The sequence below is a fragment of the Vitis riparia genome, chromosome 17 (assembly GCF_004353265.1).
Source record: "Vitis riparia cultivar Riparia Gloire de Montpellier isolate 1030 chromosome 17, EGFV_Vit.rip_1.0, whole genome shotgun sequence".
In the NCBI taxonomy this organism is placed as follows: domain Eukaryota; kingdom Viridiplantae; phylum Streptophyta; class Magnoliopsida; order Vitales; family Vitaceae; genus Vitis; species Vitis riparia.
The window spans coordinates 19220149-19237306 of NC_048447.1; the positions used below are offsets into that span (position 1 = coordinate 19220149).

Sequence of the window (17158 nt, forward strand, 5' to 3'; positions counted from 1 at the left end):
ATGTCAGTAAAAGTAGATGGCATTTGCAACTATATTGTGAATGACAAAGAGGAGAATCCAACCTTCTGTCTAGCAAGTGTGTCCCAATTGATATCTCTGAAAAATGCATGCTGCTTCACCTGGATCAATAATTTTGGTTCAAATTATTTCCAGATCTAAAAGGGATAAGGTGCTTAAACAGTAATAAGTTTCAACACCAAATTCTATATAAAGAAACAAGATAACCTCTGATGCTCCTCCAGCTCCAAGTCTCTGATAAGGATCTTCTGTCAATAATCTGCAAAGAATGTACAAGTAGGTCTGAAGTTACTTTAACAAACATAATTGATTCTCCAGAATGGGTATATTTTGTCATGATTACTAAGTAAAATATTTCATTAAGTCAAATGAGAGGATGAGGGAAATAACATCTAACAGGCACCTAGCAACTTGAAAGCATGAAACAATCAATCTCCAGAGATGCTGTATCTAGGTGAAGTATGCTTTCTTTGTAGCCAGCTGCCATCCAGAAATTTTTTACACAAAATCTCCAAACCTGAGGAAGATTTTACATTGGGACATTCATAAAGATTGGAGGATGTATATCTTCATTTTTTTACTAATTTTTTACTGACCTAGTTGGGAACAGGAGGAGAGCTTTGAGATCACATATAAAAGTAAATTTATAAATACAGTTGTTTACTTTAAAATTAATTAGACAGATCCATGCGTTGGCCAATCCCACTGAAAAATGTAAGAGAGAAAGGTTAAGGTGGATGTCTTTTAAACATTAGTTACTAAAATAAATCGAAATCCAGATATTCAGGATGATAAAAGCAGTCATAAAATTAAATGTAATAAGCTTTTGTTGGCTTTCTTTAGTGTAAATAATAAGCTATCCCAGAAAAATAAATTTATGGGAGATAATGTGAAATAACTTTGATATAATACATTTAATTCCTTGTAAAATATCTTCATTATTTCTTCTCAATTTCATGTAAATAACACCGCAGTTTCATATTTACTTAGACAATCTAAAAATTGTTTTTTATGGTTGAAAATGAATCCTTTCAGGATGGGTATGAAGAGTAATGGACTATAAATATTTGAACATCATATGGAATTTGTACCTGTATTAGAACATGATCAAACACCTAGATATTCCCATCAACACATAATTGTATTACATAAATTGATGTCCTTCGTATGCTCAAGCACAATCAGTTTTTTGTGACTTAGATGCCAATATTCGTTACATATGCATCTTGTTCGAAACAGCAACTCTAAATGATGCCCTAGTGTCCCTATTAGCACTTCTCAAATATTATTGACAATTTCCACATTTATCATTGAGTTCTACCATTCTTCAAATGATATCCATGTCATTCTTATTATTTTCATTATTTCCATGTTTTTGGAACCATGATGCTTCAGTTATAAGCAAAACACATCAAAAGAAGCAGCATAGAGAAAATTTGGAGGATGCAAAATTAGTCCATTAAAATCATTGAGAAGAAACTATATGCGAAGGTACACAAGACGAATACAATGGGTAGCAAAAATAAAAGTGAAGCGGGCAGTGGAGTCAAACTAGTCCTCATCATCCATACAGATTTTGAGATCCACATCTGAACTGAACAGGGTCTCTCGGACAATCTTTTTCATACATTTTTTTTTTTATCAATAAGCAATATATGTATAGTAAAGAGGCACTAAAGAAGCGACTCACAGAGATACAGTATAGATCAACTCACCCCCTCACAAAAGGACCCAAAACACTAGGAAAGAACAAAAAACTCTCTCCCTTAACGCATACACACCCATTCTATAAAATCTATTAAGGTCGAAGGACCATCTTTTATCCACAATTTGGTTTCCGATCAAAGTAAATACACAAAAGAAATTTTTAGCTTTTGAATGGACAGCACACCGTCCTCAAAAGCAATAGAATTCCTAGCCTTCCAAATAACCCAAAACAAGCATAACGGTCCCATTTGCCATGCCACCTTCCTCTTCTTGCCCACAAAAGAGTCTCTCCAGCCTATGAGAGTTTCCTTTACCAAATGCGGAAAAACCCAAGAAACTCCAAAAAAAAGAGAGTAGTAACATCCACACCTCCCTTGTTCTTTCACAATGAAGGAGGAAGTGGTCAATCGACTCCCCACACTTTTGGCACAGAAAACACCTCTTTGCCAAAGCCCAACCCCTCTTTTGCAAACGAAGCCTCCCACACAAAGAAGCTAATCTTGGGCTATGCACAGGACATCCAAATAATCTTTGAAGGGAAAGAAGCAACAGACACAGGCTGCAACGCCCTATACAAGGATTTTACCGAAAAAACTCCATCTTTTTATTCCACCAATCTCACCCTATCCTCCTCATCCACCCTCACCATCTTCCCATCCAAGCAACAAAGTAATCTTCCCACTTCTTCCATCTCCCAATCATTAAACGGCCTATTGAAACTAGGAGTCCAACTTCCTCTCCTTTCCCCCTCGGCTTTCCAAACTTCATTTACCCAAGCCTCTTTTGTCGTTGCTATAGCAAATAAAGAAGGGAAAGCCTCACATAAAGGGTTGGTTCCACACCACTTATCTTTCCAAAAGCTCACATTCTTACCATCCTCCACCTCAAAGCCAAAAAGGGCTCACAAGTTGTCCCACCTTATTTATAGCTTTCCACAAACCAACTCCATAGGCCTCCCTAGTCTCACAAGATCTCCACCCTCCTCTTTCCTCCCCGTATTTCCTTCTAATCACTTGGTTCCAAAGGGCCTTTTTTCGTTTGCAAAGCGTCATGCCCACTTGCCAAAGAGAGCCTTATTGAAAGAACCCAGGCTCTTAACCCCCAAACCACCTTTACTTTTGTCTTCACACACAATCGACCACCTTACTAAGTGTGGTTTTTGCTCAAGAGGCCCACCTCCTCACAGAGAATCCTTTTGTATCTTTTCCAGTCTCATCCTAACCGCCCTAGGTAATTGGAAGATAGACATGAAATAGATCGGTAGATTGGACAAAGTACTCCGAATTAAGGTAATCCTCCCCCCTTTTGAGATGTACTGCCGCTTCCACATAGCCAATCTCTTTCGGAATCTTTCCTTTATTTCATCCCATACACCAACAGATTTAAAAGGAGCACCCAAAGGCATTCCTAGATAGGTGGAGGGCAAATTTCCCACTTTATAACCGAATTCATCAGCCAACTCTTCCACATTTTCAACTCTACCAACTGGGATCAGTTCATTTTTTTCAGATTTGCTTTTAACCCTGACAAAGCCTCAAACCACATTAACAACCAGCACAAATGTGTCAACTGATCCTCTTTAGCCTCACAGAAAATTAACGTGTCATCAGCAAACAGTAAATGTGAGATCTGGACCCCTTCACCCCTTCTTCCCCAAACCATACAAGGCGTCAAAAAACCTCCAACAACTGCTCTTTTCAGCAAGTAGCTAAAAGCCTCCATCACTACTACGAATAAATAAGGCGAGAGGGGATCTCCTTGCCTTAAACCCCTTGAGCTCTGGAAAAAACCCGTTGGGCTGCCATTCACCAAGACTAAAAATCTAACAGTGGATAAACACCACTTTATCCAACTACACCACCTTCCCCCAAAACTCATTTTCCCCAACACCGTTAACAGAAACGACCAGTCCACATGATCATAGGTTTTCTCAATGTCTAATTTGAGAAGAATTGCCCTCTATTACTTTTCAAAATGGAATCTATTGCCTCATTTGCGATCAGCACTGCGTCCATAATCTGCCGCCCTTCCACAAAAGCATTTTGAGACATTGATATCACCTTGACTAACACTTCTTTTAATCTATTAGCCAACACCTTAGCTAACCATTTGTATAGCCCTCCCACCAAGCTTATTGGCCTAAAGTCCTTCAGGTCCTCAACCCCCCCCCCCCCCCTTCCCCCTTTTCTTAGGAATCAACACTACGAAGGTTGCATTCAGACTTCTGACAAATCTCCTAGTTTCATGGGACTGTCTAAAAAAATTCATAACCCCCTCCTTCACAAAATCCCAAGAAAACTGCCAGAAGGCCATTGAGAAACCGTCTAGGCCTAGCGCTTTCTCTCCGCAACAACCTGCCAGCGCTTCAAAAACCTCCTCCTCTGAGAATGGCTTCTCCAGCCCCTCCACATCCACCTCTTCCAACCTCTCAAAATTCATCTATACCAGGCTTCCAGTCACCAGGATCTGCCAACAGGCCTTGGAAATTTCTGCTCACCTCCTCTTTGATTTCACTTTCCTCAGTAAACCACCTCCCATTCACCTTTATTCTATTCAGTTGATTCCTCCTTCTGGAGCATTAGCCATCTGATGAAAAAACTTGGTGTTTCTATCCCCCTCTTTCAACCAAATTTTCCTAGACTTCTGCCTCTAAGACACTTCTTCTAATAAGGCCCACTTCTTATATAACTCCCTTGCCTCCTTCCTAACCTCTTCTTCTTCCATTGATAGAGAGCGAACCCTCTCTTCCTTATCCCAGTAATCTATTAAATACCACGCATTCTGCTTCTTAGAATCAATTTGCCCAAAAACCTCTTAATTCCAACTTCTCAAAATTGGTTTTAAAGCCTTCAATTTCTCAGTCAAAATGAAGCTAGCTGATCTGCTCACTTGAATCCCCTCCCACCACTGTCTCAGCACCTCTTTAAAGCCCTCCTCCTTCAGCCACATATTCTCAAATCTAAAAGGCGTGGGCCCTCTCCTCATTCCTCCCCCATCAAGAAGAATCGAAGAGTGATTAGAAACCGACCTAGCCAGTACACTTTGAATGGTCCCCTGAAAATGAGCTTCCCAACCCTCAGAAATAAGGAACCGATCAATTCTTGACTTTGACCGATTATTGAGACCTCCACACCACGTGAACACCCCCCCTTGAAGAGGCAAATCCCTTAGTTCTAACTCCTCAACCACCTCTAAGAATCTCCTCATCGCCAGGGATATACGGCCTCCTCTACTCCGCTTTGAAGGGATCGCAGTTCTTAAATCGACAAACTGTAAATTTACCCACCTCCATCTCCACTAATTGCAACACCCTATTATCCCAAAACACCCCAACCCCCCCTCCCCCCTCTACTCTGCTTTGAAGGGAATCTTATCATATTGAAATCTCCTGCTACACACCATGGCTCATTTTATAAGCCTCTAATTGCCCCCAGCTCACTCAAGAGCTCCTCTCTCCACTTTCACTGTGGGCCCATATACTCCTAAAAAACACCAACAAAACCCAACCTCGTAGTTCTTAAATCGACAAACTGTAAATTTACCCACCTCCATCTCCACTAATTGCAACACCCTACTATCCCAAAAACACCACAACCCCCCCCCCCCCCCCTCTCTACTCCGCTTTGAAGGGAATCTTATCATATTGAAATCTCCTGCTACACACCATGGCTCATTTTATAAGCCTCTAATTGCCCCCAGCTCACTCAAGAGCTCCTCTCTCCACTTTCACTGTTGGCCCATATACTCCTAAAAAATCGCAGTTCTTAAATTGACAAACTGTAAATTTACCCACCTCCATCTCCACTAATTGCAACACCCTATTATCCCAAAACACCACAACACCCCCCACCCCCCCCCGCGCAGAATTTAAAGCCCCCCACTCCAAGCATCTTCCAACCCGAGGCTACTTACCATTCCATTAAACATCTCCTGAATTTTTGTTTCCCGGAGGCACACTAAATCCACCTTCTGTGATTTTATTACATCCTTTATCAATCTTCTCTTGTCTCTGTCATTTGCCCCCCTTACATTCCACGACATAATTCTAAGCTTCATCTAACAGACTCTTGATGGCCCTGATCCCCTTCTATTCCACCATAATTCACCGACCACTCAAATTTCTTCAACTCACGATCAAATCTCGAAGGTCTCTGACCTTTCCTCTTTTTTCCGGTGACCCTCACAGAACAGTCCCTTCTTTCTCTTATTCTGTTAAGGAGTTTCAATATCTCACTTTCAAAGCCCTCCGATGGCATTCCCAAACACTGACAGAATCTTGTCAGACAACTATACCTCCAAGACTCCTCATCATCTCCCTCTTTCCCAACCATATTGTCCCTCCCCTCTTCCAACAAAAAAAAAAATTTGCCCGCTCCCTTCTGATCGACCCTTCCTTTTGCCGGACACACTCTTGAAGGATTAATATTTAACTTCCCTCCACTTTCCTTCACCAAGGCATCAAAACCGCAACTCTCCTCCACCTCAATCATAGCCCCCTCTACCCCAGAAAAAAGAGAAGAAGAAGAGACTCGTCCCCCCCCAAAAACCAGAAGGCTCAAAGGTGGAATACCTGGCATCTTCCTCCAAAAGCCATGCGTCCGCAAGGGAAACCCTTCCTTTCTCCCCTCTCTCTGCTACTGAGACCATCCCGCCGGCCAAGAGCTCTTCTTCAAACCACCTCTCTGCTCGCGACCGACCGAAAGAAGCCCTAGCTTCTTTTAAAGGTCTGTCCTTTGTGGGCCTAAAAGGAGAGAGAGCCCACGAAGCTTCTGCAGTGGGCTTTCCTTCTTTCAAACCCAAACTGGGCCTGCAATCCACACCATCCGGCCCGACCCAAAGAGGGCTTGAAGGGCCATCGCAATAGGCCCGCCCCAACCCTCTACTGGACTGCCCCTCTTCCCAGCAGTCCCTTGGCCCACTGAAAGTCCCCCTTTCTCTTAAGGCCCAATCCAGATGGGCTTGAGAACCTTGATGAGCGAGCTTGCCACGATCAAGCCTATCATCCCCCCCACTCAAGCCCACCTCTCCACTCCCTTTACCTCCAGCCTTCTTCCCAAAAGTTGAAAAAGCTTCAACTGTACCAAACGTCCCGTCTCCATCATGCTTTTCTTTCCCTCCATCCTTTCTGATTGAATCTGCCCCAACAGCCTTTGCTGCACGCCACCTCTCCTTTCCTTTGCTACTGCTACTCCCCGCGTGTGAGCCCACATCCCATTCTTCCCTAGCCTTTTCCCCCTCACCCCCTTTCAGCTTCTTCATCAGCACCACTTCAGATATCCATGGCAGCCTCTCCCACCACAGCTGTAATTCATAGCAATAAGCATCAACCACTAAATGCGAAGTTCCCAGAAAAAAATTCCCCCTGATCTTCACCAAAATTCTGGCCCACTGGAACTGAGAACAATTCTTTGTTACTCCATCCACCTCAACAAGGCCTCCACAACAGTCTCCAATTCTCTTAAACATTTCTACACTCCAACAATGAAGTGGGAGTCCCACCACTCTTACCCAAACTTTTTTTGCTTGGTTTCCTACCTTCAAGCAACCTGCCTCCTCACTCCATCTCTCTAATCGCAACACTTTGTCTTTAAATCATCGCGTCCCCCTCTTTAGTACTCTCTCTGCCTCCTCTTCATCTTCGAACTCCAACAACATGAAAGGTCCTCCCATGCTCAACACTTTCATTCCATTTTTTATATTCTAGCTGCGCTCCCCCCATTTTCTAACGGAAAGCAACTCCGTCTCCACCACTGACCCGTCATCCCATCTTCCAACAAGGCACCTTCCCAGCCCTTCCTCCCTATTTCTCAACCCTCTTCCTCCAACCTGAAGCCATAAAGCATCACCTTGCCTTCCAGCCGGCTCCTTAGCCACATCCACAAAGGACTTCTTCTCACCCTCCATCTTTCCGATGCACCTTTCATCCTTACCTTCTACTATCACCCCTTTCGGCTTTGAATCAACTCATAGAGCTTCTTCAAACTTTACTTCCTCTTGCGTAACTACCCCTAAATCCTGAAGTTTCTCAGCGAAAATGGCCCAACCTCCTAGAAAACCCTTACCTTCAGGGACAACTAAGCAAAATCTCTTAGTCTCTACATCAACAACAGAACAAAGGATGTATCTCCCCGCCCCATTTTCACGTCTTTCCACTCTGAACTTCTACCCTCTTCCTCCCACGCTTTTACTAATCTTCCTTTCTTTTCCTCTCTACAGCATTCTTCAAGCCCTTCCAGAAACTTTCTCAAACTTGTCACCCCAAATTTGATCCAGGAGGAGAACCCTCTACTCCTCTCCACAATGGTACCTCTTAGCTTCCCTCTAACTTCCTCTAATGAAACTTCAAACGTCTTCGACTCTATCGCAAACCAACACTTTCCCCCTCTCATCTCATGATTTTTGAAAATTTTCTTACAATCTTTTTCATACATACATATATGTATAAGTGAGCAAAATGAACTTATAGATTGCGGCAAAGAAACTATATACCAAGGTACACACAGGATGTATACCATGGATACCAAAAGGCTTTGCCAAGAAGTGAGAGAACACAAAAACTACTCCCTCTTTCAGTCAGATCCCACAGAGTCTCCAGCACAGTCTGTAGTGCCCTTGTCTACAGAATTTTTTATGATATTTTCAAAACTTTGTTCATGTTTTAGGCAAAATCATATTTTTCTTTGTCCAAGAGAAATTGAAGCAGTTTTCTTCTGCAAAAAAGCTACCATCTATGCTTCATCAACTTTTTTGACCCATAAACCAGTGCTCTTTGGATTGGTTTACTCTTAGGAATAAATAAAATAACTTCAAAGAAAAATACTCTAAGTACAGTAATTAACACAATGCTTTTCTTACCGATGGATTAGATCTTGTGCTTCAGGGCTCATTTCTTCTGGTACCCGGGGCCATGGTATGTTACGGTTGAGAATATTGTCAAATATCATCTAGAAGCAGCACAAAAAAAGGGAACAGAAAATCAGAATGCAGCCATAGCAAAACAGATGCTGTCAAACTTAAACACAAGTTATAAACATCCAAACTCTTTGAAAACAAACACTTATAAATATGTAAAATACCATCAACTCCATAAGTGATTTGAACACCTATATTGATTGATAATAAGAACAGGCTTCAGAGGTCATAAACCATATGATGATTGATAGGCAGTAGTTATAGAAAGATCCAAATGCTTTGTAGCACATGTGAGTATTTGAGATTTGACATGATATTACAGAAAGCCGTATCAAAAGGTAAATTATTGTTAGTCGTTTTGTTACAGCGATCAACCTACACAATCAATCACCCAAGCACAAAAAGCGGTTAAACACAATCCATAGGTAAAATATGCCACCTATTTTCCAATAATGTGCTTAGTGGCAAGGTTCATACACTAGGATCATAGAATATGCAATCAAGATTGATCCAAATGCTTTGTAGCACATGTGATTATTTGAGATTCGACATGATATTACAGAAAGCTTACCATGTTAGCCACTTCGTTACAGTTATCAACCTACATGATCAATCACCTAAGCATAAAAGGAGGTTAAGCACAATCCATAGGTAAATTATGCCACCGATTTTCCAATAATGTGCTTAATAGCAAGGTTCATACACTAGGATCATAGCAAATGTGTAATCAAGACTGATCTATCCATGCCTGGCATTCCAAAAAGTCTTTTCTTTTTTCTTCCCCTTTGTTAAGCTAGTACACAAAAAAAAATAAAACACATAAGAATCTAATAGAAAGACCTTTGGAGGCTAGGATCCAATATATAAATAATTAAGGGCAAGAAAAGGAGAAGGATATTGTTTCATTAGTCATATTCTACTACTAAAGGAGCAAGTATTATGTGTCAGGAGGCCATTCTGTGTTTTTAAGGCGGTTTTATGCTCGAAAATCAATTTCAAGAAAACTAAACTTATTCTGGTAGGGAGAATGGCTGGTGTTGAGCTGTTGGCCCATCATCGGGAGTACAGGGTGAGCAGCTTTGTCACCAAGTACTACGAGCTGCCACTGTGTGTTTCCTTCTTGGCATGGATCTCAGTAAGGTTCAAAAGTAGGCTGGCCTCTTGGGCAAGGCAATATTTTCCAGAGATGGTAGACTGCTCTTCTGAAGAGCACTCCTCTGAAGAGCACTCCTCCTAGTTGCGATTAATTTTTGTCTGTCTTTGTGGTTCCTAGGAAGATAAGGAGCAGAATGGAAAGAAGTCAAAGGAATTTGGACTATTTTAGTAAGATGGTTGAAAGCTTTTTCAGAAAACACATTTGGGGATTTGGAATTTGGAGCCTTGACCTCTCAACAAGGCTTTACTCAGAAAGTGGCCATGGGGATCTGTGATAAAGCATAATAGTTTAGAGGAAGGTGATTGTGGGAGTGTATGGAGACCTAAAGAGGAGGCTAGTGTTGTTGAGAGGGCAAAGAAGCTTGCGGAGAGCAATCAAGAACGATGGAAATTTTTTTCCCTCAAGGGCATATTTTTCTATTGTCAATAAGAAGGGAGCCGATGACATTTGAAGCATCTTGTAGAATGCACTTTTGAATGTGTCATTCAGCATCACAAGCACTCGTAGTCCGAGATTTCCATATTATAATATTCATAATGAAACAATAGCAATTAAATATAGTTCTGGTGACAACTAGCATTCTGACATAGGATTCTAAGGCAGTAAATTGGTTTGAAAAGGGAGGGTGATAAAGTACCTTATATTAAAAGGTGCAAAATCTTTTCCATCAGACAAAATCTACTACCATCTACCAAAAAAAAAAAACTTGCATAGAAAAAAAAAAAAACTGAAACAAAATAAAAGAAAAAAGAAAATATAAATGAAAAAAAGCACAAAAAAACAGAATAAGCAAAGAAAAAATGCATGTCCACCAAAGGACAAAAATGAAATAATCACTATTGATAAAGTACTAGAAAAGCATGGTCAAAACCAGGAGAGTAACCTGAGGATGCTCTGCATTGAATGGTGGAATACCAACAATCAGTTCAAACAGGATAACTCCAACAGACCACCAATCAGCAGTTGTGCCTGAGGAAAAAGGCAGAATGCAAAATTATGAATTCTATAGCCTTAAGAGTGATCAACAGAAGTTGAAAACCATAAGCTAGTTAGATTAAACATCACAGAGCCTTGTTGTGCACTGAACATAGTAACCAGGCACAAAATCCACTTCCAAGGTGACCAATGTTCAACAAAAAAATGATTTCTCCACCCCCCCACTACCCCAGCATTGGACAAATTATAAAACCTCACTGTTATCCCCAGTGCCTTTGGTGTCAATGGACACATGGTTACAGTTGCAGACCTCCATTTTTGTGCATGACGCTATTTTATTGTCTTACCTAGTAGAAGAGAAATTATCTAGCCTTAGGCTTATGCTTGGAGTCCTACAGTTAGATTCAGGTCTCAGTTTAACATCCACAATAGGGTTCTGCACAAAGCCACTTGTCATTAGGAGCACTCCATGAGAATAGCTAACATGGCAACCAGATTATTGAGTGGCCTCGCTGTACCTTCGCCTTCCTTTGGGAGACCCTAGAGCTTTGGGCTTTTTGGAAGATGATGTTGCACCCGTCTCTGAAGACCTCACTGGATAAACAAAGGAGGGAAAGAATTTATCATCATCTCTAGGAGGGAGATTGCCTTGAACCCATCCCATTCCCATCCATTTCACCTCTATTTCAGGATTTTAGTAAGTTGGGAGACCACAACCAAATTCAAGCTCAGGGGAGGATTACGTCCAAGAGGATCGCTTTGTGGAACAAGGGTTAAACTGGTAAATGGCTTTGGACACTTCCAAAGTATTAGAACTCTCTTTTGGCACTTTGTCATTAATTGTAAATATCACTTTCTAGACAATGGCTGGGATGTTAAGTGTTGTGTGTGTATGTGTTCTTTTTTTTTCTTTTATATGTAACTTGTTTTTCACTTGTTCAGAATTGAACCTGGAACCTCCCATTTACCTACTCCAAAATGTCTTTCTCATTCTTGTCCTCAGAAAGACATTTCTCAGTGTCTCTCCTAGTTTTTTTTTTTTTTTTGAGAGACAACAAAAGCACGTATTAAGAAATGCCAAAAAGAGGGGGTACACGCTATGCACACAAGCGGAATACACAAAACAACCCAAAACAGGCACCAAACAAAAACAAGGTTAGCCTAAAAAAATAAGGCAAGCCACAAGAAAGAGCAACTAAAAATCCAAAATAAAGGGGTTTTCCATTTCCAAAGAATCATGAAACCACTCTAAAAGTTATTTAATGAAGAACTCCTTCAATCTTTGATCTAAGAGCTCTTCATATTCAAAAGTCCTTCAGTCACACTCTTTCCAAATACACCATGGGTGTTTGTATTCACGCTTTCTTTTAAGGATATCTCACCCATCTTTGTTCTTATTGTTCCTTTTATTAACAGAATTTCTTATTTCCCAAGAAAAAATCAAAATAACTATATCACCAATGTAAGAAAGGGCTATATATACCATGTCCTGTTCCCAAAAGTATCTCTGGTGCCAGATAATCAGGCGTTCCCACAGCAGAGCGTTTCTTCCGCCTTTCTCGATGTTGCTCAGATGTAGACAACTGAGGTTCATCTTGTTCAAGTAGGGACGTCCCACTAACTGCTGGACCAGACAAATCATCAGTGCTGTTGATGAGACCAACCTTTGATAATCCAAAGTCTGTCAACTGCTTGTCAGATAGAATGGGAAAAAAACTCCATTAGTTTGACAGAACAAAAACCTTCAGCACAAATTGGTGCTGATTAGGCAGGCTTAAAGACACATGCCCATGAAATAGGGAAAAACAGATAGGCTTAAAAACAAGTAAGAGGAGAACTAATTATGCTTCTCCTCAACTTCTAATATTCTGAATAAAGCAATTTATGACATACAGTGATGTCTGGTAACCATTAAAGGAAAAGAAAAATCAGCACAGAAGCAAATGATTTGTGGAGAAGAAGCATTTAACACTTCTGAATGCAAAACACCTGATAACATGTTACCAAATAACAAGACAATAAACATTATAAGGGGTAAGAAAAGAGCCCAAATGTGTAATATATCAGGGGTGCTGCCTTGGAGATTTAGGCAAAGCAGCACCAGTCAAGAGCACACTCAACTGTGCCAAAGCAAGCAGCTGACCACAGGCACTAGGAGCATCTTCAAGTGCTAATTGCCCACAAAACAAACCCTATGCAAATTGATATGATTTTCACATAGAAGAATGTTCTCCAATCTATTATTTATGTATAAATCAGAAACCCTATATTAGCATATGCCATCTGACATTCCATGCCTCTAAGGAGGACAAACAACATTATTTTCTTCAACAGATAATTCAACCCACCTCCAACAGTATATCAGAGGTACCGCATTAGAGAACTAGGTGAAGCAGCACCATCCTCCAAGTGGACATTCAACTGTAACTAATCGAGACCACAGATGATTGGAGCAAGCTTCTAGTGCTAATTCCTAAGTAAGCAAACCCAGTGCACAATGAATAAGATCTTCATAAAAAAGAATGTTCTCCGCATCTGTTAATTTATGCACAAATCAGAAAATCTTAGGCTAGTGGATTCCATTTGATATTCTATGCCTTTAAAGGACAGATAACTCTATTCCATTCTTTTCTTCAACAAATAGTTTAGCCCACTTCCCAGACACAACAAATAATCAGAAGCAATGACGCAACAAATAAATATGTAGGTGATGCACCAATAGCTTTTAAAGTGATAACATATGATACCTATTAACCATACTTAAGAAAAGAAAATCAATCTCATTGAAAATATTTTTAGGTTGGACAAGCCTGATCTAGAATGTGCATTTAATGAGAGCCATGTAACAGAGAGGGCAAACCTCAAAGTTTACTTGAAAGATTTTTTGGCTTTAGATGAAGCCACTTGGAAACAGAAATCTGGACTTAAATTAACAACAGAAGGAACAATGAGTAAAGCTTCTTCTACAAGATAATTGGGCACAGCAAAAAGAGCATAACTCTAGATTCCCATTTTCCAATGGCATTAACTAAGTTTCCTTTAACTTCTGATTTGATGGACCAAGCTATTTTACGGTCTTCTATGTACATGTTCTTGGAACGGGTCAGGGTGCATTTAGGTGTTAGCTCGCTGTCTTTATTTGATTTTGTTGAGTGGCCAAGTTGCAAGTGAGGTGAGGGTGTACTTTTTTGTGTACCCCTCCTTTTTTCACCTTTGTGCCTTATATACATCGTGTATACTTTTGAGCGCCAAAACCTTTAACTTCTTCCAGGACCTTCATTACTGCTGTCCTAGCGAAAAAGCCCATATTGTATGTTGTCAGTAAGGACATGGCAAGTTGATTAGAGAAACCATTGAAAATGAAGGGCAGTAAATTGGCAGTTTTTTTCCTTTTTATTTTGCTGTATAGGGAAAAAAGACCCATTCTAGGCAGTCTTTAATTGCTTTATGTCAATATAGATGGTATATCACTAGGGATAACCTTATAAAGTCACAGTTGTAGTTCAACATCCTAGCATCACAACTGCCTTCACAGCTTCAAATACTGAATTCAACTGATGTTAAAGATTGAACTGATTAGTCAGTCTAGGTGACCATTCAAGGGCTAACATTGTTCCTAATAGGAGGAAGACTAAGTTTGATAAAAAGCACCTTATCTAGCTTACCAATTTAGTAAATGTCATTATTTGTCATACCGAGTAAAGTTTAAGGTTGAAAGGGGGTGAAGGGGGAAGGAGCTAGAAGGTAAAGTTGCATCCGATGAATTGGTCAGCAGTTTGCATGGATAAGAGTAGTGGGTACCTATAAAAAAAACATGGATAAGAGTAGTGGGTACTTGAATATTAGAAGTTTCCCCATTCTTAATAAGGCTCTTCTCCACAAATAGAGTTGGAGATTCACAAATGAGAATGAATCCCTTTGTAAGCAAGTTATTAGAGGAAGTATAAGGAGGAGGAGGGGGGGTGGTCCTCTAGGGTAGTGAAGGAAAGGTATGGGATAGGGGTGTGGAAAGCAATCAAGAGCAAGTGAGAGGTTTTTAATAGTAAAACTAGATTTAGGGTGAAGAACGGTTAGAAGGTGAAATTTTGGAAGGATAGATGGTGTAGTTACAAACCCTTGACAAAGGCCTTTCCTACATTGTTCTTAATAGTCACCGCCAAAGATACATGGGTGGTCGAGATGTGAGAACATGGAGTAAAAGGTTGTCGGAACACTAGCTTCACACTGGGAATTAGACAAGGTGAAGGCCATTTTTAGAAAATTGTCAGCATAGAAGATTAGTAAGGATATAGAGGATAAAATGATTGGGTTATATTTAAAGTTTGGCAAATTCACAATTAAATCTATAAATTCCTCTTTGTTCAATGGGAGAATGGAAGGATTTCTTCCTTTTGCATTGTTTGGAATTCGTGGGTTCTGATGGTGTTCCACTTTTTCACTTAGGAAGCTATCTGGAGAAGAATATTAACATAGGATCAGCTCAAAAAGAGAGATTGGAGGATGTACAATGGATGTTATCTATGCAAAGGAGAAGAAGAAAAGACTTATCACATTCTCCTTCATTTCAAAAGCAATCTTATTGTGGTAGCTGATTTATGTTGTGTTTGGAGTACAGTGGGCAGCATGGATCTTTTGTTGGAAGAAGAGGAAGAAAACTTGGAGATTAGCTCCATTGTGCTTATTTTGAACAATATGGAAGGAGAGTATTTGAACGTACCAGAAAAGTGAATCAAGCAATCAAACAATCTTTTATGTATAAATTTTTAGAGTAGAGTGTGCATTGGAGATTACTATTTGTCCATGATAAGCTTTATTGATTGGCTAAACTCTAAAGAAGATGATGGAATGGTTTTTGTTTCCCCTCCACCATATTTAGCCTTCTAGCACCTTTGTACACACCATGTGTGCTTTTATTTGTCCTCTTGTTAGGTGTTGTTAATTTACTTGATCTTTTACCCATAAATTTATTTATTTTTTAAAAAAAAGGGACTTATGTAGAAACTTTTTAGAAAAATTAAAAAAAATAGAAAATAAGAAGTATAGAAACTGACACGGTATGGGATGAAAAATAATAAGTTCTATTTTTTTAGATTGACTATACACACAGTTTATATAGGAGATTACAAGAGAAAAAATAGGAAACAAGAGACATAATAGGAAACTAACTTATTCCTAAATCATAAAACTATCTATTTACAGAAATAGGAAACTAACATAATAGGAAAATAATTCTCCTATTCTATTTACAGCTCAATTACAACCTATTTACAGCTCGACAGAAACTTCTTTTAAAGGGGAATTAGAAACTTCCCAAATTCTAAAATTTCTGAACTCTTATTTTTCTTCCTTTTCTTAAATATATCTTCAAGATTCATCTCCATGACTTTTCCAAGTACCTTTTGGAAGCATCTTTGTTGCCCAAAATGGTTCTTTCATTTTCTAAGCACTCTCTCTTTTCAATGTTTTTTTGATAAATAAAGCTCCCTCTTCAATGTTGTTGTTAGCTAAAATGGTTTAGAGTTATACTCATACCATTTAGTATTTCTTTTTTGATAACTTCCTTTTTTTTTTTTTTTTTTTAGCAAAGAGGAGTAACTACTAAGGACCTGCAACTATAACTAATTTGGTAGTATAGCAGATTAATCATGCTTTTATATGTGTATAGGATATTAATCATACCAGTAAATAAACTAAAAAATTGAAAAGAAAAGAGCGCACACACATATAGGCATCCTGTGATGGGAGGAGGGAGGTAACTTCTTTTGAGACTAATTTTGGTCAATCAGCAGGATTGCTGCAGACTCAACCCAGTATGGAGGAATTCTAAATTACTCTCATCTACTTCATGAGCTGTTACCGGACCCTATATGTCTTGCAGAAGCATGGCTAGCTCTACATCAATCAAGATACCCCAACAATGAAAACTCATCTTTAATGTCAAGCACTACTCTTTGAGAACCCAAACCAAATAACATTGGTAGTCTCTGCAACCAACAAGTTGGAAAGAAACATACGAGGCTAAACTTTCTTTTCCCTGGTGAATAGAGAGCAAAAATTACCTTTATATGACCATCATGTGCAATCAACAAATTATCAGGCTTCAGATCACGATGAACCACACGCAGAGAATGTAAATATTCCAAAGCAAGCACCTGAAGGTAAATTAAGCTTGATTTAAAAATTCACCATGATGGTAGACAGTAAAATTGTTCCTAAATGATACATAATAACTCACCACTTCTGCTATATATACACGAGCAACATCTTCATCTAAGCAGCCTAAACTCCTCAATAATGAATACAGATCTCCTCCATTCAAGTATTCCATCACAAGATACAAGTTCTCACGACATGTAAATGAATAAAAAAAGCGAACCTGATGTAGTTCAAATTCAAGTTAGAATCAGATAACTTTTCTTGAGGCAAAAT

The 17158-nt window shown here is 39.6% G+C and overlaps 1 protein-coding gene across 6 annotated transcripts in view; it reads right to left on the reverse strand.

The window, feature by feature from the left end:
• The window catches only part of LOC117905086 (probable serine/threonine protein kinase IREH1), a 32415-nt gene that overhangs the window by 1368 nt on the left and 13889 nt on the right, over window positions 1-17158 (reverse strand). For 3 of the 6 annotated variants that reach the window (XM_034817981.1, XM_034817980.1, XM_034817979.1), the window contains exons 8-14: window positions 16965-17105; window positions 16789-16881; window positions 12213-12417; window positions 10677-10762; window positions 8581-8669; window positions 226-277; window positions 63-119 (exon numbers count right to left, since the gene is read on the reverse strand). In XM_034817981.1, the coding sequence (XP_034673872.1) occupies window positions 63-119; window positions 226-277; window positions 8581-8669; window positions 10677-10762; window positions 12213-12417; window positions 16789-16881; window positions 16965-17105 (723 nt within the window). Of the gene's footprint in view, window positions 1-62; window positions 120-225; window positions 278-421; window positions 536-8580; window positions 8670-10676; window positions 10763-11054; window positions 11166-11247; window positions 11324-12212; window positions 12418-16788; window positions 16882-16964; window positions 17106-17158 lie in introns of those variants that run through there. The other 3 variants (XM_034817982.1, XM_034817983.1, XM_034817984.1) reach the window with 3 other exon arrangements.